This window comes from Sycon ciliatum, chromosome 1 (assembly GCF_964019385.1).
Source record: "Sycon ciliatum chromosome 1, ocSycCili1.1, whole genome shotgun sequence".
Taxonomy (NCBI): Eukaryota; Metazoa; Porifera; class Calcarea; order Leucosolenida; family Sycettidae; genus Sycon; species Sycon ciliatum.
The window spans coordinates 7,817,992-7,845,551 of NC_088643.1; the positions used below are offsets into that span (position 1 = coordinate 7,817,992).

The 27,560-nt window shown below is 45.6% G+C and overlaps 1 protein-coding gene across 1 annotated transcript; it reads right to left on the bottom strand.

The window, feature by feature from the left end:
* Positions 1 to 9,527: 9,527 nt before the first annotated feature.
* Positions 9,528 to 15,509, bottom strand: LOC135806815 (uncharacterized). The gene is made up of 3 exons (XM_065321011.1): positions 15,434 to 15,509; positions 12,511 to 12,928; positions 9,528 to 11,003 (listed from the first exon to the last, which is right to left on the bottom strand). Exons 2-3 carry the CDS (start codon positions 12,925 to 12,927, stop codon positions 10,062 to 10,064), a joined length of 1,359 nt encoding a protein of 452 aa, XP_065177083.1. The 5' UTR covers position 12,928; positions 15,434 to 15,509; the 3' UTR covers positions 9,528 to 10,061.
* Between the last annotated feature and the right edge of the window lie 12,051 nt (positions 15,510 to 27,560).

Consider the following 27,560-nt stretch of genomic DNA (forward strand, 5'->3'; position numbering starts at 1 on the left):
GGAGTGCCCCTTTATATGCGCGGGCATGGGCTTATACACGGGTGCGCTTATCCGCGGGATTCTACAGTATCGCACTGCAGTGCTTCCACATAGTCATTGGCTGGCGGTGTACTGGGGAATATTGCGAGTCGCCAGGGAGTCGCTGCTGACTTGCTGCAGCACACCAAAATAATAATTGGTCGAGGACGCTGTCGCGGAAGCGAATGTGGACCCGGCTTGCGTCCGCCAAGTCAACTTCACAAGCTCCGTGAGAGTCGAGACAGCAGACGCCCAAGCGTTGGAGAAGACTGTCGACAGCCGATTCGAGAAACTGTCCGACGCCGCCAACGACAGCCTCGTTTCTGAGCAGAAAAACAAAAACACAGAGCAGGCAACTGACAAATGGCTCCGCTTATTCGACGAGTATTGTAAAGACACAGGACGTCGCTGTGACCTGAGTACGGTTACGGCCAGCGACCTAGCTTACATTCTGCGACATGCATACGTCGAATTGCGTCCGAAGAAAGCTGGAGTGAAGTTCTACTCTGCATCAAGCTTGCTCGGTTTGAACTTTCCGTTCCGCAATACATCGAAAGCTAGTCGAGTTGAAGCGGCCCATAAACGTCCACAGTGACCCAGCGTTCAAGGACGCAAACATTGCATTGAAGGCCTTCCTCATGAAGCCAAAGAAAGAAGTCAAAGCGGTGGAGCACAAACACCCCATCAACGACGACGACATGAGCAAGCTGTCCCGCTACTTTCAGGATCTCCCGTGTATACAGCAGCTGCTCGAAAGAGGTGTTCCTCTAAAAAATGAACGCGACTGGTTGTGCTGTGTTGTATGACTGTGAAAATGATAGCAGGGTTGCATGCAGCATGCTAGGGTGGCACCAGACTGTGTCAAGTGTGTGGTGACAGACTGTGTGGTGGCAGGGCCTAGGGGTACCGGGTGCGATAAATGATTATGTATTACTGCACTCCAGCGTCGATATCATTCTGTTCACTTACGGCTTCGCCATTCGTGCAGATAAGGCCGGTATTGCACTGGTCCTTGTGCAGTAATACTTATACTAGTAGTAGTACATACGTCTAGACTGTAGTGTGTACAAGCAACACTAGCTCGAGCACTGTCTATACCGTATACGACGAGTAGTAGATCTACCGTGCCACCGCTTTTGGACGATCGTTTCAGGCTGCGCGCGCCCCGAGCCTAGTCTAACTACTTAAACTAGCCCCCGCGCCCTGCCTTTTATTTTCGAAACCTAGGTCGAAACTTTTGAGGGGGGGGGGGGGGCACGCGCCCCCCGCGCCCCCCCCCCCTCCCCTAAACCCGCCACTGGCCTGGCTAGCTACCGTATTTTCCGGGGTATAAGCCGCACCCCCCTTTTCGAGGCAAAATATTGACTAAAAGTTGGTATTCGGAGTATAAGCCGCACCCACAAACCAAGATTTTTCACACTCATTGACAAATGGCCTTTCTACAAATTTATTATGGCTATGGAGCTAAATACACCATGTTAGATCAGATTATGAAGTGTTAGTGCACCACTGGTTGCTGCAGAGATGTTGGTGTATTGCTGTGGTGACTGCAGATCACTCCATGTCATCTGCACTATCTTCAGTCTCGCTGCCACTGATGTTGATCAGCAACACAGGCGCGAAGCTGAGTCGAATGACATGTCACATGACGTCAACATGCATACTGATGTATGCTAAGCATTCATTCGCGCAAGCATATTCGGTGTATATGTATAAGGCGCAGGGGCGATTTTGGTCCGATTTTTAGCGAAAAAAAGTGCGGCTTATTCCCCGGAAAATACGGTACTTGCGCGCCCATGTTTGCCATAGCTACCCAGGCCCTTTATATTGCGTTGCTTCTCTCTTCGATTCTCTCTCTTCAATATGCTCGCTCTCTTCAGATAATCTCTTTCTCACTCTTCAATGTAGTCGTTCCGTTCGTCCTGGTCTTAGTCATCCCGTCTCTAATAAATGTAATAAAATGTAGTTCCCATCAACCTACCTGTTCCCGTTGTCAGTTGTGTTAGTGAGTAATAAAATTTAATGTCTCTTGTTCGGACCCAACATTGGCGCCCAACTTTACTCGACGCGGAGTTCTGCCTCCGCAGCTCACGACCCTGGGATGTAATTTACGTGTAGTGTTGCTCCCGTCACTGCTGGACTGTCCTTGTTTATTCGTCACCCCTGTCCGTGTTCGTCGTGGAGCTATGTCGTCGTGCTGTGTCGTCGCGCGGTGTCGTCGCGCAATGTCATCCTTCTTCGGACTCAACATTGGCGACCGACCATTGGTCGGAACCGACGACCCTCGTCCTCTACTGCCCGGCATTCGTCTCGTCGTCAGACTCGTCTCATCGCCAACCTCGTCTCGTCCAAGTCATGCAGGTCAGCTACTTTCTTTTTTTCTCTCTTTCTTTTTCATCCGTCCTTCGTCGTCAAATATATTTTCGGTTTATTTATTTCGTGAATTTTTTGTAGTGTGTGCGCGCGTGTGTTCTTCATAAAATATTAGTAAATTGGAGGTCCGATCATGGTGAGCCACACTCTAATTTTTGATGTTTAGCAGAAGTGCAACTACGCTATTTTTAGCCATGCAAGCAGTATCAGTAGGTTCCTCGTCACGTCTTACTCAATAACACAACTGACAACGGGAACAGGTAGGTTGAAGGGAACTACATTTATTAGAGACAGGATGACTAAGACCAGGACGAACGAAACGACTACATTGTGATTATTGAAGAGAGCGAGTTGAAGAGAGCGAGTTAAAGAGAGCGACTTGAAGAGAGAGCAACGCAATATAGATGGCCTGGGTAGCTATGGCAAACATGGGCGCGCAAGCAGCTACCCGGGCCAAATGAATAATGCATGAACTAATGAATATGACTAAATATTTGTGGGCCTAACAGTACCATGAGAATAAAGAATTAAAAAAAAACAGCAACAACTACAACCACAGCAAGAAAAGAAGAACCACAACAACAACAACAGCAACAACAACAATAGCAAAACAAGAGCAACAGTGGGCAAAAGAAGATACAAGAACACGAGCCACAACGACTATGACGACTCTGACGCTGGCAACAACATGGGTACATCACGTGGATTTATGTAGAACACTTTGCTATGGGGTGGAAAGGGGGCTTCAGCACCCGGATTCCCCCTGCCCTCCCCCTGGTTACGACACTGGGGGCACCTACTTGAATAATATGCGTGGCTGGTACAGGCAGGTTTGTCCACTGATAGTGTCTCTAAATCCGCTTCACTGCAGCTCCAAGTCTTGTTTCTGCCTAGATCTCCAGTGTGTTACCATACTCTCTCATGGCTTCAAGTAGTTCGTCTTTGTTCCATAGCTTGTAGTCAGGATATTGTGAAGCAAGATAGCTGCCAAAACCTGAAAAGAGAGCCCTCTGGTGATTCCACCACATACGCACGTCAAGTTTCTCTTGGACCTGCTTGTAGTATTTTGCACAGGCGCTGCAGTAGTCTTCGAAGGACATCAAAAGACGCTCTTCGATGTACGCTTTCACTGCGGAATCGTACTTACAAAGTTTCACAATTTCAATCATTGCCCGACGGTTGAATACGCAGCTACCAGTGGTCTCGCTATCCAGGTTTTCACCCATCATGTTGCGGTCTACAATGCCGCAGTAAAAATACAGTTTCAGTGTCTGCCTACCACCTTTGAACATGTAGTCAGCAACACGACACAGTCTCTCCTAACAGTGATGGTAGACTAAGCACGTTTCGAGTTTGGGTGTTTTCTCAAACAGATTTTTCAGTAGAGCAGCCTGGTATGCCTCTACAGAGCCGTATCGAGCCAACTCCATCTCCTTCAGGCTGCTAATGGGATACAGGCGGCCGTACCAGCCGGCCACAGGACCAGTATACCGTTGAATTAGATCCTTTTCTGTTAAGTTGAGGAACATCCTCTTTGCATCATAGCCAGTAACAAATGGATTGGCATTAAATCCGGGCAGTTTAAACATAATTATAGGGTTCGTCTGGCTGCTCTTGTTGTTGCATAATTCCGCTGGAAACTGGAAGACAATATAACAAAATTTCGAGACTCTGTCTTTTGCTTTCTGGAAAGGCATACGTAGTGTACACTGTTGCAAGACTGTCCCAAGTAACCTTCTTCCAATGCGCCACTGACACAGCCGTGTAGTGTATTCTAGTAGTCTGTAGTGTCAGTGGCACATTGGAAGCAGGTTACTTGGGACAGTCTTGCAACAGTGTACACTACGTATGCCTTTCCAGAAAGCAAAAGACAGAGTCTCGAAATTTTGTTATATTGTCTTCCAGTTTCCAGCGGAATTATGCAACAAAAAGAGCAGCCAGACGAACCCTATATGTTTAAACTGCCCGGATTTAATGCCAATCCATTTGTTACTGGCTATGATGCAAAGAGGATGTTCCTCAACTTAATAGAAAAGGATCTAGTTCAACGGTATACTGGTCCTCCTGTTGACGTCTGGCTCGAACGAAAATATGCCATTAGCAGCCTGAAGGAGATGGAGTTGGCTCGATACGGCTCTGTAGAGGCATACCAGGCTGCTCTACTGAAGAATCTGTTTGAGAAATTACCCAAACTAGAAACGTGCTTAGTCTACCATCACTGTTATGAGAGACTGTGTCGTGTTGCTGACTACATGTTCAAAGGTGGTAGGCAGACACTGAAACTGTATTTTTACTGCGGCATTGTAGACCGCAACATGATGGGTGAGAACCTGGATAGCGAGACCACTGGTAGCTGCTTATTCAACCGTCGGGCAATGATTGAAATTGTGAAACTTTGTAAGTACGATTCCGCAGTGAAAGCGTACATCGAAGAGCGTCTTTTGATGTCCTTCGAAGACTACTGCAGCGCGTGTGCAGAATACTGCAAGCAGGTGCAAGAGAAACTTGACGTGCGTATGTGGTGGAATCACCAGAGGGCTCTCTTTTCAGGTTTTGGGAGCTATCACGCTTCACAATATCCTGACTACAAGCTATGGAACCAAGACGAACTACTTGAAGCCATGACAGAGTATGGTAACACACTGGAGATCTAGGCAGAAACAAGACTTGGAGCTGCAGTGAAGCGGATTTAGAGACACTATCAGTAGACAAACCTGCCTGTACCAGCCACGCATGTTATTCAAGTAGGTGCCCCCAGTGTCGTAACCAGCTCAGGGGGAGGGCAGGGGGAATCCGGGTGCTGAAGCCCCCCCCCCCACCCCATAGTAAAGTGTTCTACATAAATCCACGTGATGCACCCATGTTGTTGCCAGCGTCAGAGTCGTCATAGTCGTTGTGGCTCGTGTTCTTGTATCTTCTTTCGCCCACGGTTGTTCTTGTTTTGCTATTGTTGTTGCTGTTGTTGTTGTTGTTGTTGTGGTTGTTGTTGTTGTTGTTGTTGTTGTGGTTGTTGTTGTTCTTCTTTTCTTGCTGTAGTTGTAGTTGTTGCTGTTTTTTTTGAATTCTTTATTCTCACGATGGTACTGTTAGGCCCACAAGTAATTAGTCATATTCTAATTAGTTCATGCATTATTCATTTGGCCTGGGTAGCTACTTGCGAGCCCATGTTTGCCATAGCTACCCAGGCCCTTTATATTGCGTTGCTCTCTCTTCAAGTCACTCTCTTCAAGTCGCTCTCTTCAATAATCACAATGTAGTCTTTCTTTCGTCCTGGTCTCAGTCATATCCCGTCTCTAATAAATGAAGTTCCCATTAACCTTCCTGTTCGCGTTGTCAGTTGTGTTATTGAGTAAGACGTGACGAGGAACCTACTGATAATGCTTGCATGGCTAAAAATAGCGTAGTGTCACTTTTGCTAATTATCAAAAATTAAAACGTGGGTCACCATGATCGGACCTCTAATTTACTAATATTTTATGAAGAACACACGCGCGCACACACACTACAAAAAAATTCACGAAATAAATAAACCGAAAATATATTTGATGACGAAGGACGAATGAAAAAGAAAGAGAGAAATAAAGAAAGTAGTTGACCTGCATGACTTGGACGAGACGAGGTTGACATAGAAGAGACGAGGTTGGCGACGAGACGAGACTGACGACGAGACGAATCCTGGGCGGTAGAGGACGAGGGTCGTTGGTTCGCCAATGTTGAGTCCGAAGAAGGACGACATTGCGCGGTGTCGTTGCGCGACGACACCGCGCAATGACACAGCACGACGACATAGCTCCACGACGAACACGGACAGGGGTGACGAATAAACAAGGACAGTCCAGCAGTGACGGGAGCAACACTACACGTAAATTACTTCTCAGGGTCGTGAGCTGCGGAGTTCTGAGCTGCGGAGTGGAGTAAAGTTGGGCGCCAATGTTGGGTCCGAACAAGAGACATTTCTTACTCACTAACACAACTGACAACGGGAACAGGTATGTTGATGGGAACGACATTTATTAGAGACGGGATGACTAAGACCAGGACGAACGGAACGACTCCATTGAAGAGTGAGAAAGAGATTGTCTGAAAAGAGCGAGCTTATTGAAGAGAGAGAGTCGAAGAGAGAAGCAACGCAATATAAAGGGCCTGGGTAGCTATGGCAAACATGGGCGGTCAATTAATTACCCAGGCCAAATGATTACATAATGAATAATAGTAATAGGTTTTTCATTTGACCCGACCAGACCACACGACGCTTGTAGATCACAGCACAGCACGAACAGTTCACCAGCCACACTCCACGAAAGCAAGTAGTAGTACTCCTGACAAGTCTTGTTTCGTTCCATACAGATAATAACGGGGAACTCATCAGAGGAGAAGCACTTGTTGAATGAAGGGGTTTAGCTGAATAATGCTATTTTATAGAAAAGATATTGGCGCACTGAGGTGTTCACACTCAACTTACTCACATATGTGACATATCACTGTCCCGGGGAAATTTGCGATTTCGCGGCCGCGTTGTTTTCCGCGTTTTTTGCTATTTTTTTTAAAGACTGCGTTTTCCGCGTTTTTGAACTTTTCTGTTGCACTACACGTCCACACAGTGCACTGTTCGGTCAGCAACGTCTCATCCGGTGGTGGCTTTGTACTCAAATATGACGAGCGCTTACACCAGAGACTTGTAACTGATTGATTTCACTACATACTTACTGTGAAAATTGCCTCATATCAACTGCAAACTTGCCGCCGCGAGATATCAATAATATTCACCGCATATTTACCGCAAATTATGCCATATTATGCCGCGTTTTTTGCGATTTTCCCCGGGGACAGGTATCAACACAAAAGGAATAGTGCAGAATGGAGGTGTTCTGAACCTTACCAGACACAACTATCACAAGTGCTAAATCCTTCACAATGAGAAGGAGAGGTACACAGGAATAGGTTGCGCTAGTTTACACGTCACAAAGGGTACTGATTTGTGGCGTGTAAACTAGCGCAACCTATTCCTGTGTACCTCTCCTTCTCATTGTGAATGATTTAGCATTTGTGACAGTTGTGTCTGGTAGGGTTCACAACACCTCCATTCTGCACTATTCCTTTTGTGTTGGTATGTCACATAATGTGAGTTAGTTGAGTGTTTACACCTCAGTGCGCCAATATCTTTTCTATAAAATAGCATTATTCAGCTAAACCCCTTCATTCAACAACTGCTTCTCCTCTGATGAGTTCCCCGTTATTATCTGTATGGAACGAAACAAGACTTGTCAGGGGTACTTCTACTTGCTTTCATGGAGTGTGGCTGGTGAACTGTTCGTGCTGTGCTGTGATCTGCAAGCGTCGTGTGGTCTCGTCGGGTCAAATGAAAAACCTATTACTACTATTTGACGGACCTATTGAAGATGGCAACAAAAGAGCAATGAATAATGTATCAACTAATGAATATGAACTAATTGCTTGTGGGCCTAACAGTACCATTGCCAATAAGAGTTGTTGTTGTATGTGCTGGTTCAAATCATTTTCACGTGCATGCGATATTGCTGCTGAAATTCTTGGAATGTCAGCCTTGGTGGAAGGCAGTTTCACAGGCTTCCGATTTTATGCAGAAAGAGGGAAGAAGAGATGCGGCTATAGGAGGAAAAATATGCGCTGAGTGTGGAATACCGTTGAGTATGACAAGGTAGAAAAAATGCAGGAAAAAGGAAACATGCGTGACAGAGGTGGACGGATCTTGATCTTTACGAAAAATGATTTTCATACACCAAACCCATGTACTACATTACGTCCCCAGGAAAGCAGTTGCCGAAGAATGTCAACCGGAAAAAGATCTTGGAAAGAAAAAGAAAGAGTGAGTGAAGCGTACAAAGCAGAAAGACGGGAAAGAAACTGTACAAAGAGAAAAATGATGCACAGAATGTGGAATACGATTGTGTATGACACGTGGACACAATGTCCGAATAATGGCTATGGAGTCTGATAACATAACGGAAACCCCTTTTCAATACAATGATGTAGCCGATCAGGTCTAATAACATGCATGTTGAGCTAGGCAAAAAGGATTAGCGAATGGCACTGAGCTTTCAAGCTCTCTCGTTGATTGCCATTTTGCGCTTACTGTCTCCACAATTGTTCAAATATCGTACCCATAACATAATAATTATATTTATTATTATTTGAACAAACGTCGAGGAAAGGGTTTGCTCCCCACACCGGAGCTCGCGCTATTCCGCCGACTTTACTTGACACTTGACTGACTCACGACTGCCATCCAGAGCACACGAGAAGTCCATCGAACCTTCGACTTGGCAAACCTGCAAGAAAGCACCACTCCCTGCTCAATACACAGTGTTTCGGGGAATTCACACCTCATCAGTTGAGCTTGAGTAGGCTGAGGAAGATTGTGCCTGAAGAGCACCACTTATATAATGCTCTCCAGGCACAAACATCACCAAGGATAAAAATTTACAGAGACGCTCCGTTTCCAGCGCGACAAACACCTCGTGAACACCAGATAGCAGCGTGAGTCAGTGTCGCTCCTTGACGGTGAGACAGACGTCGAGGCCCCTCGGTCATTCGCAACGCTGTCACCTCCAAACCAACTAGTCGGAATCCCGCGCTGGGCACAACAGTACGAAGTAGTGGTTGCGACTTCGGCGATAATTTGTAAGAAAGGGTTTGCTCCCCACACCGGAGCTCGCGCTATTCCGCCGACTTTACTTGACACTTGACTGACTCACGACTGCCATCCAGAGTACACGACAAGTCCATCGAACCTTCGACTTGGCAAACCTGCAAGAAAGCACCACTCCCTGCTCAATACACAGTGTTTCGGGGAATTCACCAAGTCGAAGGTTCGATGGACTTCTCGTGTGCTCTGGATGGCAGTCGTGAGTCAGTCAAGTGTCAAGTAAAGTCGGCGGAATAGCGCGAGCTCCGGTGTGGGGAGCAAACCCTTTCTTACAAATTATCGCCGAAGTCGCAACCACTACTTCAAACGGCGAGGAGACAACAATTTGATAACCGCAATCAGTAATACAAGCTGGATCGACATTTGTGTACACTTTATTCATGTAATGTAAAACTGTGGAGGCAATGTGCAATAAAACGATGAAAATATGAAGAAATGGCGTAGAGAAAATAAGGATTCAAACAAGTTTTCGTACAACACTCATCAGGAATCTTCGTTGTACTAAAGGACACTGAAAACAAAATTGAACTATTATAGAAAATATAAGTTAGAGAAATAACACTAAGAACAACAGCAGTGAAATTTACAAGTGTGAATTTTAACATTGAAAGCGAGAGCAATAACGATTGTTTGTACTAACATTAACTTGCAACTGAAAAATGGACAAAGAAGAGAAAGAAAGAAGGAAGGAAAAAGTGATAACAAACAACAGCAGTACATTACGCCTACATGTAGAACATTAACTGCCAAGCTTGGCCGCACCAAACATGACACTTTACTTGAACAATTTCAACCCAATTATACTATCTTTCTGTACACACAAATTAGGCGAGGGTGAGTGGATACGTCTCACCACCACTGGCACAAGTGCCGAGAAACCCCTGAGCTGCATCCATGTAGCCCTTATGCCTGGCCACAAGTTCCCAGTTGTCCATTGGTAGTGGCTCTAAATCCGCTTCACTGCAGCTCCAAGTCTTGTTTCTGCTTAGATCTCCAGTGTGCGACCATACTCTGCCATAGCTTCAAGTAGTTCGTCTTTGTTCCATAGCTTGTAGTCAGAATATTGTGAAGCAACATAGTTGCCAAAACATGAAAAGAGAGCCCTCTGGTGATTCCACCACATACGCACGTCAAGTTTCTCTTGGACCTGCTTGTAGTATTCTCCACAGGCGCTGCAGTAGTCTTCGAAGGACATCAAAAGACGCTCTTCGATGTACGCTTTCACTGCGGAATCGTACTTACAAATCTTTGCAACTTCAATCATTGCCCAACAGTTGAATTCGGAGCTACCAGTGGTCTCGTTACCCAGGTTTTCACGCTTCATTTTGCGGTCTACAATGCCGCAGTAAATATACAGTTCCAATGTCTGCCTACCCCCTTTGAACATGTAGTCAGCAACATGAAACAGTCTCTCATAACGGTGATGGTAGACTAAGTACGTTTCTAGTTTGGGTAATTTCTCAAACAGATTCTTCAGTAGAGCAGCCTGGTATGCCTCTACAGAGCCGTATCGAGCCAACTCCATCTCCTTCAGGCTGCTAATGGCATATGTTCGGTTGTACCAGGCGGTAACAGTAGGACCAGTATACCGTTGAACTAGATCCTTTTCTGTTAAGTTGAGGAACATTGTCCTTGCATCGTTACCAGTAACAAATGGATTGGCATTAAAACCGGGCAGGTCAAAGACATAGGGTTCGTCTGGCTGCTCTTGTTGTTGCATAATTCCGCTGAAAACTGGGAGACAATATAACAACCTTTGGAGGCTGAATCTTTTGCTTTCCGGAAAGACACACGTAGTGTACACTGTTGCGAGACTGTCCCAAGTAACCTGCTTCCAATTTGCCACTGACACAGCCGTGTAGAGTATTCTGCAGATGGTCTTGTAGCTGATGTTCATGTGAACGTTCGGGCTCATGTCGTACCGGCACTGAACAAGGAAAAAAATTGAAGAGACATTAATTTGAGGTGATATTGAGACATAATGCACTCCTCGCAGAGGATCATTCTTGACTACCTATTTCAACTCTACTACTAAAGTGTGCACTTGCACGTTTTGAATTCCAATTGATGTTCGGAACCAGAGAACGTTCTTCGAAACCTATGGAACAACCTTGCATTGTTGTGCATTCAGAGGTACAGTAAAACCTGTCAAGGCGACCACTTGGATAAGGCGACCACCTGTCCTAAAAGTCCACTGGGACCAGGAGCAAGGGATGCTATTTCCAGTCAATTGATCCTGGATAAGGAAACCACATTTTGAAGGTCCCTTGAATCGTCGTCTTGGACAGGTTTCATGGTATACACGCTCAGTTCATTTCTCCGTAGCGTTAGTTCCGCTCTGTGAGGTAGTGATTTTGCTTTTACCATTAGACTACATTCAGATGGACGTATTCGGCGTCGATGGGTTTGGCGGGAAACATTCCGGGAATACACCAGTGGCATAGCGAAAATTGTTAGGATTTCGACCGTCCGGGTTCAAGTAACGTAAGTTGCTACGAAGATCCGTCCAAACACGAACGAAATGGAGCAGATCTACGAAAATATTTTCGTTACCTGGAGTACTAAAATACTGATATTTTTTCTATTCCCTGTGGCCCACGTGGCCGCCGCGTCAACCCACTACGAAAAAGTTCATGCGTTAAGCGCAATCTCACGATTTACGAATATACTTTGGCTTTTTTCGTTACAAATATTCGTTACGGCGCTACGAATTTTGTTGTGCGCAACCTCTCTATTATAAATTTTGTTGCACTATTGCCATGGGCGTTGCAATGGTATCCTGCAACTCAGCATTTGACACGGCCGTTATATGCATTGCTCACAGCAGACAGCCTGCCAAGCTCATTCTACATTATTTAAAGGTAAGTTTAACTTCTTTTTTGTGTATTGTTACCATGCTCATTGGCATGGTCCCCGCGTTACGACTTGTAGCGCCATGCCTGAAGTTTTGGAACTTCATTTGTCGAGCCATTGCTATACTCTTGTCTTGTTATTGAACAGAAAACAATTAGAATTTGACTTTTTCATTTTTGTTGTTCCAATGTTCGAATTGAACATCGTACAATTGCCAAAGTTGCCCGTACTGCAACCTATGTTGGTTATTTCTGTGGGATATTTCTTGGCACAACCGTTATAATTCATTGCTCCGATCAGGCGGCCTGCAATGCTCATTCTAAATTATTTTATTGGTCCTTATAACTCTCCTTTGTTCTATTTCCATGAACGTTGACACGAGCGACACGCATCTGCAAAGATCCGTCTCCTTTCTTCTTTGAAAAGGATCATTTCAGCGGGAATTTACAAAAACGTGATATTCTCCATTTTTCGGCAAAAGCTGTAGGTCGGTTTTTAGCTGATCACGGCTCACATGTGCATGAACTACATAAAACTTGTAATTTCATTTTTTAAAGGCTCCTACTATAGGTCATACTCACCTCACATAGCCACTTGAATGTTTCCTCGTTCATGAGTAATCCGTGAAAATGTCGTGATACTTGACACAGTCGGATGATGTCTCTGACGGACAACATACGCAGTAGAACTGAGCGCCAAACGTCGAAATGAATTGTGTCCAGTGTGCTGAGTTTCACAGGATACTGGTTCTCTGATTCATCGTCTGCATCACATAATGACAGTAGGTCTTCAGTAGGACGTTCAGCCTCTGCAGGCTCAGAAACCGCTCCTCGAAGCTCCAATGTAGGTTCAGTATTTGACAACTGGGCTGCAGGACACTCTTTTTCAAAAAGCGTATTTGCTACGCACTGAGACCTTTTTGCTTGAGCTCGAGTTAGTGGAGAAGGGTATGGCTCAGAAAGTGCCTGCCTCTTAGCATGCTTCCGTCTGCGACTCATTCTGCAAAAAGTAAAGCAAAGATAGGAGAATAATATTAAAAAGGATACAGTTAACATACTGGCCTCTATTCCCTGGCCACGGGAAAATGGAAATCAGGTAATGTATAGATAATCAAATAATTTATCTCTTTTAAGATGCTATTCGAAAAGGCGATGTGGACAATTCCAATGAGCCCTAGGCCATAAGTTCCCAATCAACTATGGATCGCAGAACAGCTGCATAAATTCTTCTGCTTCCAATCAGCACTTTTAAAGACTGGTTCCATTTGTTTCTCAATCACGGTCTTAGATTATCCCACCATGCAACCATTTGTATTTATCCAAGAAACACCAGCCAGAGGTAAGAACTCATAACCAGCCCCAAGTGGCTGTGGACAGTGGTGAAGCGCCAGAACCGTTTCAGGCACTAAATCGAATGATTCAAAAAATGCAGTGCAAAACCATTCCTTTGGTGAAAATTTGTACAATTTGCTATACGTGGTGGTGTAGCCAAGGACTGTTCGTGTGTTCGAAGTACTGAAAACCATTCATTGTCATTATAGTGCCAGTCGAACGCTTTGTCTTATCACTTTGGCCATCCAGAAAACCGAGAGTATATCCTTTTCTTCGACTTCTGTTTAAATTAATGGACACTAAGTACCCTTGGAATTGAGCATGTTACATATTGTCCTGATGGGGTCCACTACCATTGCTAGTATGTGCACGTTGTTTGGTCTCGTTTTGTTTTCTTCGCTATAAATCATACTTGAATCCTTTCAGGGATGTCATGTGTTACTTATCCCACATTGACTTTTTGTTCAAACAAGTTTTCCTGGTGCTTCAAAATAATTAATATTATAAATAATTAAGCAATGCGGAGACAATAATTCAGGCTGAAAATCAATTATGGAAAACCTTGGACTTTTTTGATGCATAGTGATGATGGCAGAGTTCGTTCTATTTATTGCTCTACTGATACTGGTGCTTCATTGACCATTAATGTACTGATGATTTGTGAGAAGTGTTTTACGAAAACGTAAGGCCACCCAGAGTAAATTCGTTGTTTCGGGTCACCCTCAATCAACGGAATTCCGCCACCTTGCAGTTGATTTTCCCCATTTCTCTCCTCATCAATCCCTACTTCTCTTTGTACATACATCTACATCTACTGTTCTTTCAATCAAATGAACCCCTCGATAGGCACATTGCCTTTGGGTCATTTCATAATAATAATAATAATAATAATAATATTCATTGTACCCGAAAGTCTTTGTTCACTCGACCGCAGAATGTGTTTTTTTGTGCCTTTAAGGTTGCTTACATGGCTGTGTACACCAGCGATACCGATAATCCCCGACGGTGCCCTGCCCAGGAAAACAGCAAGGAACAAGGATCTCAGGCATGTTCTGACAATGCCGGCGATGCATGCGTTCGTGCTGGACAGGATAGCCTTATGCTTCGCAGAAAAAAAGAAAAAGAAAAAAGAAGAGAAACAGGAAATGCCGACCGACCGACCCTGGAACTGATGGGAGAAGTGAACCGAAGTAACGAATTTTTGAAATGATGGGTCGCCTAATCAAATCTATCTCTGTTCTTCTTTTCACCCTATCATCCTTCTTTCTTTTTCTTTATTGCACATGCCTTCGATCACTTGACACACCATGGATAAGTCATCTGTATGTCGGTTCAGATTGTTTGCCTGCTTCCTGTAACAAAATTAAATCGAAATCCACAATTTTCAATATGTCAGCAATGCACTTGAAAATCTGTCGGCAAACTCTGCCTACATACCTTCTCACTGTTTTCATTTCCCTTAAAAAAAAGCAAATAAAGAGAACAAATTCTGCTGTCATCGCCACACTACAACAAAGTTATGAAAGTTTTCCAAAATCGATTTTCATGTCACATTCATCAGTGGAAGGTCTTGACTGAAGAGTATCCGTGCTGAACAATACTTTAAAATAATACATCCAATAATGTGTTGAAAAAAAAATGTGTTGAGAACAAAATAAAGTGCTAGAATAGAATGAAGAAAGGTGAAGAAAGGTAAGAAAATTGAAGTGAAGTGAGAACTGAAAACTTCCATGATTTCGCTGTTGTGTGGCGATGACAGCAGAATTTGTTCTCTTTATTGCTATTAAAAAAAAAAATTGTGTCCTTGTCTACTGTTTGTCACTCTTTTTAACCGTTTTACTTTATTTTCATTGCTTGAAACGGTAAAATAAAGAAATTCTTGGGGGGAGACCTATCCAGACATCGTTTCAACCCTAGCTTTCTTCGAGGTGTGTACATAATTGTATTCAGGGATTTGCTTTCAAACAATCTGCTTACCAAGGCAAAATAATTTTTTTTGGCAATAAAGATAATGATCTGTGGCCTTCATTCTCTCTATGCATGACTGCTTTCCGTTCAAGATTGCAGTCTTGATGAAAATATTGTGTGGGAACACAATTCAATCAATCGGCTGCCTTCAACCTAGGAATCTAAAGTTCAAATTCTGCCGGCATAATTATCAGGATCTTCTTACCTTCTACCGTCTTTGTCACCAACTCGCTGCAGTCCACAAGCAATTCTGCCCTCGCAACACACGAAGAACAACTCCCGCAACACGACAGCCTAACACAAACAGAAAATAATTCTACGCAGCGTTTTTATCGCAGCTCTTCGTAGCTAACTGTTTGATCAGCGTAGCCATGGTAGCTGCATGCAGTTATCTCTTAGCCTGTCAAACCCTATCTATACTATAGGGTTTGCAGCCGCGCGTTCTATCTTGTGCTCTCTTGAGAGCCCACTCGGCTGCTATGGCAACTAGACGCCTGTGCCCACATACGTAGAATGTACGAAGGGTTCTCTTGCATGAAGACCGTGAACATTTTGTTGCTATTTTCTTCGAGTACGGTTAGTTTTAGTGCAGCGCTGTCGTTAAATATTCTAGGCCCTATATCTAGGGTTTGATTTTTCACGATGGAGGAAGAGCAACTTGAGTTAGTGGAGACGAACTCGGGCGATGAGAATGTTCCTGGCGACCTGGTGTCGACTTAGGATGATGATGTCGATGTTCCAGCAGCGTCGGATGCTCCTGAAGAAGAAGGCGAAGCATCAACAGCGGCTGTCGCAGCTGCCGCTCCCGCCATTGCCGTTTCTGCATCAGCTGATCCACACGTGGGTCGGAAGCAGCAAATGCGGCGACACTCGCGCACGTCGTAGGAGCGCTCCTGCTAACATCAATGGCAATGCAGTGAAAATGTAAAAAAAACCAAGTGAAACTGTGTGTATTGTGTGCCCAGTTGTGAGCAACGTCACAGCAACGTCACAGCATAGCAACAATTTCAAAAATTCAAAAACTGGATCCACTTGGATCCAGTTTTTGTATGGATCCAAGCACATTTCAAGCGGTCTTACCCACAGCATGGTGATGTAGCCAGTGAAACTGACTGATTTGGCTTCTGGGGGCGGGGTTACAACTGGTGGCGAAATAAAAGTCACACCTGGATGCGACATGAGTGGATTGCTATGCACCCACATACTTAGGCAATAGCAAAGTCACACCTTAGTGGATCCAAAAATAGAAATCTGATGTCAACTTACTACTCCCTGGCCGTTTTGACGTCATCACTTTCAAGCCCTAAATATGTGGGTGCATAGCAACCCACTCATGTCGTATGCAGGCGTGACTTTTACTTCGCCATCAGGTGTCACCCCGCCCCCACTTGCCAAATCAGTACTTCGAAGTACATGAAGTAAGTTTCACTGACTACATCACATTGCTGTGAGTAAGACCGCTTGAAATGTGCTTGGATCCATAAAAAAATGTGAATTTTTGAAATTGGTTCTATGCTGTGACGTAGCACTTTCAAGCCCTGTTTTAATTATTTAGTGTTGGTTTGAAAGCATGAAACCACTTAACAAGTAACATAGTTGGAGGACACCGTGTTCGAAAACAGTGACTATGGTGACCTTAGACTTAGTGCAACCATCCACCGTTGGTAGAGCCCCGGTCCGTTGGCACCATCTGAACCATATGGGCGTTGAACCCGGTTCTGACCCTCATTATTGCTAGGGGAGTTTTTAGACTTCTTTCTCCAAACGTCAGTCGTGTATTCTTTGATCGCTCCTGGATGTCGTCCTGATAGTCATAAAATTTAATAAAAATAGCTATTCTAACCTGAATTGTTTTTCTTAACTCTATTCTTTCTTCCAACTGCAGCTGACAACAGTTACTGTCACCATCATGACACTGTCGTGAGAAGGTGCTCTCTGTAGACGAGGTTGGTGACGTCCCGACGCGGCCATGGGAATATGTCTACAGAGAGCACCTTCTCACGACAGGTGACAGTAACTGTTGTCAGCTGACGAGCTGAGAGATGGAAACCATGGACAGAAGAATTCAGGTTAGAATAGCTACTTTTATGACTATCAGGACGACATCCAGGAGCGATCAAAGAAAACACGACGGACGTTAGGAGAAGTCTAAAAACTACCCTACAAGCAGCAAAATGAGGGTAAGAACCGGGTTGAACATCCATATGGTTGATTCTCAGATTTTCAAACTGTGGAGCAGGGTGCAGGTTTTCACGCTCTGAGGCTCCCACCGTTTCTCGCCAGGAGAACTGGCATCAAGCCGGCCTGGTTTCAAACATAAGGATTTGAGTATCAGTTTAGTAGTAGTAGAACACTAGGTAGGCATCCGATAGCGTTGGTTCACCTCTGCCATGCCTCCAACTAAATCTGCCGTTCGTGGCCTGGGCTGGCGGATTCCGCGGTAAATCTGTTGTGCTCCCTCCCCGTTGTAGATGTGATGAAGAAGTTAGCAGCATTGGTAACGGAGTTCGCAGACCGCGAGGAAAAATTTCTGCACCAACTACATACCTCACAACTACCAACGAACTGCTATGTATTGAAAAAATAGGAGAAATGAAAAACACATCGCCATGCTTTTTGGGAAAAGAAAGAGTGACTGAAGTGAAGCGACAAAAGAAAGAATATAACATCGCTGTGCATTTGTTCAAACCTTTTTGCATGTGTACATGTGAACATGGTTTACCGGTAGCCATCATGGTTGTGTAGCTTTCGACTACATGTACGTCGTTGTTCTCGGCTGTAGTCTAGAATTAGAATTGTACTCTTATGTATACTCTCGTGTTATGTCGCTTTGCCACTCTGTGCTGTCAGCTGTTATGATCCGTTTCCAGTTTTATTGTTGAAGTTGACATTTCGTGTGTTTTTAATAATAATAATAATAATAGAACAATTAGGAGTATAATAGATGCAGACATGGCCAGACAACAACGAGTTCATGGAATTTTTAAGGATTTTTATGTTATTCAAAATCGATTTTCGTGTTCCGCTCATCAGTGAATAGTATCGGAACTGAGGGTACTGTGTACAAAAATAGAACATTTTATAACAGCATAATTAATTAAAAGTGTGAACAACAAAGGAAGTGCTACAGCATTACATAATAGGTGTCAAACATAGTGCTAACGTATATAACTGAGTGCAGCCACAAAGCAAGAGGTGATACAGTGCAACATGACACAACATTTACATCTGATGACCAGCTACGAGAACAACTTTAGCGCGACTACGTGCTTCTTTTGTTTACAAAGAACAGGATTATGCACACGAATACATACAGCTTCCAGAACCTTCAACTGCTTAACATAACTTGCACGGCACAAAACAGAAAAGTGAGAATCATCGTACACACTAAGACAATCTGGACGTGATAACAAGTGACAAAATACAGCTGACTTTTTGCTCACGTCGCTCTCTTCCGTCTCATCCCGCTCCTTTCCTTCGACCTCCTCCGCCCTATCCTCGTCCTCCGTCTCATCTTCATCATCATCGTCCTCATCACCACCATCATCATCATCAGTCACTTCCTCATCATCCGTTTGATGCTCAGTCTCACTGCACTCCTTATCAGCCTCCAACATGGCTCCATCATCTCCACCAGCATCACAAGTCGTTTGACCGCTGCTCCGCGTCACCGTTGCTGGGTTCTCTGCTACTGCACACCCATTTCCATTGTCCATTTTGCGTGGGCCAAGTCCATTCCGTGCATAAATTTCAAGTGAATAGTTTGCTGTGCTTCTTCTGGGTCTATGGGTGAGGATATTGGTTTCATTTTGGTTTGTCGATGATCTCCCTCTCTGTCCAGACACAGTCGGCACGTGGATCCCAGCACCGGGGGACCACCGTCTCGGTAGTCACCAAAGGTAAAGGGGGTGAAGGAGCGGGATGAGACGGAAGAGAGCGACGTGAGCAAAAAGTCAGCTGTATTTTGTCACTTGTTATCACGTCCAGATTGTCTTAGTGTGTACGATGATTCTCACTTTTCTGTTTTGTGCCGTGCAAGTTATGTTAAGCAGTTGAAGGTTCTGGAAGCTGTATGTATTCGTGTGCATAATCCTGTTCTTTGTAAACAAAAGAAGCACGTAGTCGCGCTAAAGTTGTTCTCGTAGCTGGTCATCAGATGTAAATGTTGTGTCATGTTGCACTGTATCACCTCTTGCTTCGTGGCTGCACTCAGTTATATACGTTAGCACTATGTTTGACACCTATTATGTAATGCTGTAGCACTTCCTTTGTTGTTCACACTTTTAATTAATTATGCTGTTATAAAATGTTCTATTTTTGTACACAGTACCCTCAGTTCCGATACTATTCACTGATGAGCGGAACACGAAAATCGATTTTGAATAACATAAAAATCCTTAAAAATTCCATGAACTCGTTGTTGTCTGGCCATGTCTGCATCTATTATACTCCTAATTGCACTAATAAAATTGCTTTCTCCACGCCGACTCTTTAAATAATAGAACAGTTCGCGTACAAGGCAGCAAATACTAACCTTTCCGCTTCTGTCTCCTTTGGACTCTGCTACATGTGATGGTTGTGAAAAAATGGAAAAGAAAAAAACCCATGAAAGTGCACAACCGGATAGAGGTGTGTATGGAGATGGGTGTATGTACGCGCATGCATGTGCTAGTGTGCGTGCGGGGAAGTGTGCGTGCGGGGAGGTGTGCGTGCGCGTGTGGGAAACGGAGTGCAAACACTAATAGTTACTGAGCGGCCAAAATGCAGCGGTTACTGCTTTAACGTTGAGAACGGAGTCACTGAGCGGAGCGGACAAAATGCAGCAGCTACTGATGGAACATGGCACGCCACTGATTCTTGTCAGTGGCAGTGGCGCGGACCTCTTCCAAGTCCCCCACACTCTTCAACGGGATGTTACTTTCTTGGAGGTCCTTGATGACCGTGGTGGCGAGTGTTGTCTTCGGTCTACCACAGTGGCCGGTAGCGTCTCGCTTCAGGTAGCATGTCATAGCTCTGAAGGCAGGTGCATCGGGGCCCATCCGAGGGACGTGCCCTAGCATTTGCGTTCTGCGGCGCTTTACAGTTGCAGATATCGGTTCAGAGCTGCACCTCTTGTACAACGCATCATTCGTTATTATGGTCTGGGTGACGAATTCCAAGAATCGTGCATAGCTGTTTCCTATGGAGTACGTCCAGGGATGCCAGGTTGCCCTCCGTGAGTCCCCACGTCTCACAATTGTAGAGGAGGGTGGAGACCAAGAGGGCATTGTATACTCTCAGCCGGCACTTTTCTGATACCTCCTTCCGGAGCCATAGGGAGAACATCCTGCCAAAGACCTGCGAGGCCTTTTCCATGCGGTGAGCAATATCATCACCCTCGCCCAAGTAGGACCCAAGCTGTTTAGATTTCTTCCATCTTTCACCTTCAGACGTTTAAAAGTGGATCCATTCTGTCTTCGTCTTGTTTATTTTCAGACCCCAGACCCCGAGTGTGGTGTTTACTTTCAGACCCCAGACCCCGAGTGTGGCACTTATCGCGGGCAAAACTTCCTTGAGCCAAGATAACTTACGGGACAGGAAGTTAACATCATCAGCGTAACCTGTCTCTGGTGGGATCATGTTATCATGCTCTGACCTTGGAGGGAAACGGTCCCGACACTCCCGAAGGGCAGCCTCCAGGTAACAAACAAACAGTATCGGGCTGAGCCCATCTCCCTGCGGAATCCCGATATTGGCTTCGAAGGGATTGGATTCCCTCCTGCCGATCTTGACTGCTACAGAGGTACGATATAGCAGGTGTTGAATCATACACACCTCATCTGAACCCGCAATGCCCGCCATGACCTCCACCACCTTCGCTCGGTCAAGTGTGTCAAAAGCACGGGACATATCTAGTCCTAGTATGTGGCAGTCCCAGTCGTATCGAATTGCTTTATCTGCAAGCCATCGGATGCACCATACAACGTCACTAGTGCTGCGACCTGCCCGAAATGCAGATTGAGTGGGCCCAAGGAACCTAGACACTTGCTTCGATATTCGGTTCAGAACAATGAGAGATATGACTTTGCGGATAGTATTGAGGAGGGTGATAGGGCGTAGGTTTGCTGTTGGTCCCTTCTGTTTGTTTGGTTTGTTTAGCGGGACAATCGAGCCACTGCTTAAAATGGAAATAAGATTGTCTCCATTCGTGATGCACGAATTGTTGATTTCCGATATGACTGGAGCAAGCTGACTACAGGAGTACTTGATCAGCTCTCCCTGGATACCATAAGGACCACATGCACGACAACTTGCACAATTTGAAGGCTGCCTTTATGACTTCTGCTGGTTGGATAGGATTCTACAGTTGGTGTGGCCGGGGTTGATCAATAGGCACTGCTGTGGGACTGTGAAACAGGCGCTCAAAATGGGTTGCTGCTGCTTGAATCTTTTCCGTGTCTTTGCAAAGGGTTTCACCGTCCTCTGAATGGATTACTAGCTGGGGTTTGTTGCTTTTCTTCAGTGCGGATGCAGCTGCGAAGTTGGGGCGTTCTCTACCTCGGCGGCAATGTGATCTATCTTGTCATTGGCTTCTTTTCTCTGGAGTTCCCGGATTCTGTGCATCAACTGGTTTCTCTGTTTCTTGATTGCTGGATCAGAGTTGCCCGCTGCCATCTGCACCCTCAGTTCTCGCTGCTGTTTTGATAATTCAGCTACGGCAGGATTGGGCATAACCAGTTTCCCAGCTGCAGTCCGATGCATGTAGCCTGCAGTTGATGCAGCGGACTCTTTCATTACAGCAGTGATCATCCGTGGGTGATTGATTTACAGTTTTGATGTTGCCCATGTTCTTTTGTACCGCGGACTGATACTGGATAGCTATTTTGCAAGGCGGTTGACAGCTAGTGGGCGCTGCTGTTTCTTTCCACGAGGTTTAGCACTGTAGATTCGTAAGAGACTGCAAAACTCCATATCAGCAATTACCAGCTTATGATCGCTTGTCACTTCCATACCTGATTAAGACTTCCCCACCAAGGGTCTGAAGCGCTCTGGGACGATGACATAGTCGATAGTGTTGTAGATCCGCTTTTTGACTCCAGTATCCGTGCTAGTTACTGATCCCGTCCATGTGGTTCTGTAGCGCATGGAATATTGAAACAGTGTATTGGTCAACACAAGGGAGTTTTACTGAATCCAGTGCACAAGGGCTTCACCGTTCTCGTTGCGTGTACCTCTCGAAAAGGCACCCACGGACGCACACTGACGACTACCAACTGTGCTGTTGAAGTCTCCTACACAAAACACTAGTGTCTTTTTTTTTTTTTTTAATTTCGCCCAGTCGGCTACTATCATTTCGTCTTGGGGGTTAGACAAGGGGAAGTAGCCATGTAGGGGCGTTAGCCCGCCTTTCGGCACCGGGAGTTGCAGCTCGCTCGACTTGACTCTACTGAGTGCAGAGGACCCACACCTTGATCTGGTGAGCTGCGTCGTGGGGATTTTGTAGTCAGATGTGCGACTGCGGGGCTCGAACCCGCGACCTCTCGGGTTGCAGGCAAGTGCAGTACCCAATGTACTACCGGGAGGCCTCTTGTTTTTAGCTTGCAGTCCTTGAGAAAGCTCGTCATAGAATTTGTCTCGTTGCTCTGGGTTCTGCTTGGCAACTGGGTTGGTTGGACCATACGCAATTATGAAGCGAACAGGAACTCGTTCGTTGCTCTTGTTGTCGACCGGTAGCGACGGCAATAGGAAGTCCGTGTATCCTACACGGTCAGACATTTTTGAATTTTGTGAGGTACTGCTGGAAATTGTTGGATGGTCTTATTAATTTTTGTCTCTTTGCTCTGGGTTCTGCTTGGCAACTGGGTTGGTTGGACCATACGCAATTATGAAGCGAACAGGAACTCGTTCGTTGCTCTTGTTGTCGACCGGTAGCGACGACAATAGGAAGTCCGTGTATCCTACACGGTCAGAAAATTTTTGAATTTTGTGCGGTACTGCTGGAAATTGTTGGATGGTCTTATTTATTCATTTTGCCTATTCTGCCGTTGCACGCGTGTGTTCACCTCATCGGCCTCGCTCATTCCTCATTTCTTTAGTTCATTTGGCTTATGCGAAGACTAGCCAAGCTTGCTTGGTGATGTCAACGCGAACAAGCAAAATAATAATGATAATGCATTTGTACAAAGAGAACGGGAAAGAAACTGTACAACTACAGTGCGTATCGGTTAGGGCGCGCTCACACTGCGACCAAAACCAGCGTCCATGCGGCCATGCGGCCAAGTTGCATGGCAACGGCATGAACTTGACCAAAACGTCGCGGCCACGTTTCAAATCGTGACCGCGACCTCCGGAGGGGGGTGCCACGACTTGGCGGCAACATGATCGTAGACGTGAAGCGTATTGGTGTACAACCTGGCCTGAAGTATGTTCAATTTCTCAAATTCCGGTGTGTTGATTCATGAAAATCGGCGGTTGTCGATGTCACCTCGACATTTGCACATTTTTAAAATTTTGTAGTTGTGGTCCTGCACGCACGCACCGCCATTCTTTGCCCTTTTTGGACGATGTCGATTTTGTTTTTGTTTTTGTAGTTGCTTCGTTGTGATCGGGTCAGTGACCAATTTCTACAGTGTACTCGTTCAATACGATGGCAGCTTGGTCTGGCTTTTCGGTTTCGGAAATCATCTTTCTCTACTTTTCTGCGATGATGGAATGCCATACCTCAAGACATTTCAGTTACATATCATCGGAAAATACAGTTCTCATCTCGGCAACAGACGAAAGAAACCACTACCGGAATTTCCACTGCACTGGCACTTGCTCTGACCACGAGGTCAGGAAAGCGAAAGCGAAAGCGCTTGGATGTCAGCGGCATGGCAGTCCCTCAAGAGTCCAAACCTACCTGATTGTATGAATTATTTTCGTCGACTTCAAGAATACGAGCCACGAGGCATTTCCTCCAACATGCGCATATGCAACACGTGAAAAATTACATCCAAAACGGGCCACAACTTTATTAGGAAACGCGCTCACACTGCGACCATGAGCACGCGTCCAGGCGTCAGAAAAACGCAGAAACGTGGGAGTCGTGCTCACACTAGGCCTCGTAGACGCGTAGACGTGAAGTTGTCACACAAACTTTACGAATTGCAGTTCGTATCCAAAAGAGTTCGTGCGTTTCCTAATAAAGTTGTGGCCCGTTTTGGATGTAATTTTTCACATGTTGCATATGCGCATGTTGGAGGAAGTGCCTCGTGGCTCTACTCGTATTCTTGAAGTCGACGAAAATAATTCATACAATCAGGTAGGTTTGGACTCTTGAGGGACTGCCATGCCGCTGACATCCAAGCGCTTTCGCTTTCGCTTTCCTGACCTCGTGGTCAGAGCAAGTGCCAGTGCAGTGGAAATTCCGGTAGTGGTTTCTTTCGTCTGTTGCCGTGATGAGAACTGTATTTTCCGATGATATGTAACTGAAATGTCTTGAGGTATGGCATTCCATCATCGCAGAAAAGTAGAGAAAGATGATTTCCGAAACCGAAAAGCCAGACCAAGCTGCCATCGTATTGAACGAGTACACTGTAGAAATTGGTCACTGACCCGATCACAACGAAGCAACTACAAAAACAAAAACAAAATCGACATCGTCCAAAAAGGGCAAAGAATGGCGGTGCGTGCGTGCAGGACCACAACTACAACAATTTTAAAAATGTGCAAATGTCGAGGTGACATCGACAACCGCCGATTTTCATGAATCAACACACCGGAATTTGAGAAATTGAACATACTTCAGACCAGGTTGTACACCAATACGCTTCACGTCTACGATCATGTTGCCGCCAAGTCGTGGCACCCCCCTCCGGAGGTCGCGGTCACGATTTGAAACGTGGCCGCGACGTTTTGGTCAAGTTCATGCCGTTGCCATGCAACTTGGCCGCATGGCCGCATGGACGCTGGTTTTGGTCGCAGTGTGAGCGCGCCCTTAGGGCCGATTCCCACTACGGTACCGTGAGTGCCGACGATTTGGGTAGGTCACGTGTACCCCACGGTACGAGCTTGAAGCTGAGAGTGATTTACACCTGCGCACAGTCATTCCGTGCATTCCGTCGGTAGGCCGGATCACCATTTCATCAATTTCTGACTTTGGTCCTGAGGGAAAATAGCGGGGGAGAGGACTGGAGAAAGCTCAAGAATCAACCAATCGAAAAGCCAAAAAGCCAAGAAAAACTTCGTACCACAAATACAAAAGAAAGAAAAACCTTCCTTTCAGGGAGTAGTAAAATACCTACTACTCACTGCATTCAACCTCACGGAATACCACGGCATGCCATTTCCACCCACCCCCCCCCCCCCCCCAGAGACCCTCAGCACCGGAATGTCCACGGCGCGGTACGGCAGGAGCCACGGAATGAACTCGCGCCAAAACTGCCCCTCACGTGAGCAAATCACCATATGGGTACTCACGGCACGGCACTCACGGTACCGTAGTGGGAATCGGCCCTTATAGTGTGGTCGAAAACAAGAATATACTGCCTACAAGAATGAACACTCATTTTTTCATAATCATAACACAAATTTTAGGTGTATATTTATTCTTACAAGTGTAGTATCCCTGCCCGACCAATACGGAAGCAGTACGGAACTAATACGGAGCTTTGCCTGATGTATATTTAGTGTATCTCCGTATGTAAGCGTACGTCGTCTGCTGCATAAAAGCGGCTGCGCATTTCTGTTTTGATGAAGAGAAGATTAGATTAGATTGGATAGCAATGAAAGCTAACTCGAAGAATAAGGATTCAGCCTCTAGGTGAGCACCGGAGAGAAAGTCAGTTATTTTGCCGCTTCTTCTTTCACGAACGATTATATATCAGGTGTGTACCTGAAAGTAGAATAAAAGTAATTATTACGGAGCATCAGCAAATCGAATTTTCGATTTGATTATTCGAATGGCAAAAAGAAAATCAGAGAGAAAATTCGAATGAAAAAGAGGTTCAGCATGTAGCGCAGTCCAGTATTTTCGAATCGAGTTTTTTTTAGCTTGAGCAGTTGAGGACTGGGATTTTGGGATGTGCAATGAACGGAGTTGCTGTTGTTTCTCATTGCCTTTGGGGATGACGCGAAGCGGCGGATGCTTCATCCGATTCAGGCTATTGGCGATAGGATCTCTCTTGGAGACCCCTTGAAAAGGCGGATCTCGGCCGAGCTCCTCCGCTATCCCTTGCATATCAGGAGATTTGCGGACGAATAGGTGAGGGTGGGCCCTACACTGCCTCAGCAGAATGAGATCCATGGTAAGGTCGACCCTCAAATATTTGGCACACTTTGAGTTGCCCTCTCCCTGCGGGGAACTCACGATAGACGCAGATGCCGAGACAACGCCAGCAGGGCTACTGCAGTACTGGGAGCAGGAGGCATACCGGGGCTGGTAGTTGGTGACAAAGCCATGATTCCAGGATACTTGAAATGAAACAAAATGCACACTTGATAAAACGTTTCACAGTTCGAGAGAGAGGAAAGCGTCAAGATTGACAAGAAGTCCGGACTAGTCTTTAGTTTAGTAAGAACTAGTAGCTACATGCGCAAGAATGAGTACTCGTAGTGCGCCGTGTACTAGAGCACGCGCGGAGCATTCGAAAAGTATTCGAAAAGTATTTTCTGTTTGCGGGCATTTTTCAGTCGAACAAAGCCCTAGTTTCGACTGATTGAGTGCTTTTCGTGACGATTCTCGAATTTCATTCGAATATTCGATTTGCTGATGCTCCGTATTGTTGATTTCACCGCGCCTACCACTCGGCTACCCATTACATTGGTGGCAGCGGTGGGATCGGCTACCCATTACATTGGTGGCAGCGGTGTAGTTTTAAATAAAACAACGTGATTCGACCCCAGACTCCGATGGCGATTAAAATCGACCCGCTACCTACATGTTAACTACTGGTGGTGATGGCGAAGCTGATGAGGACGACAACAGGCAGGCTGCTGCCCAAGACAAGGAGGGTATTCCCCAAGACCAGCAGCGTTTGATTTTCGCCGGCACGCAGTCGGAAGCAGGAGCCCACTCTTCACTTTGGTACTTCGCCTCCGTGGTGGAATGCAGATTTTCGTCAACACTCTTCCTGGCTAGACCATCACTCTTTACGTCACGCAAGGCGATGCTATCGACAATGTGAAGACCACGATTCAAGACGAGGAGGGAGGTCATTTGTATGACGCCGAGCTAGCCGCTCTGAGTGACCGGCTCAACCAAGATGAAGATAAAACCTGGCTTGATCTCCGCCATAGCTCCAGCCGCCGCCGTGGTTACTAACGCTGATTCCAGGTATGGCATTTTCTTTCCTGTCTTCCGTCAGTCTCCC

Bases quoted from the DNA above. Each gene is read 5' to 3' on its own strand.
- LOC135806815 (XM_065321011.1), bottom strand. From the start codon at position 12,927: ATGAGTCGCAGACGGAAGCATGCTAAGAGGCAGGCACTTTCTGAGCCA. The intron at 11,004-12,510 runs GTGAGTATGACC...TTCCTTGTTCAG, and splicing joins CATTCAAGTGGCTATGTGAG to TGCCGGTACGACATGAGCCC.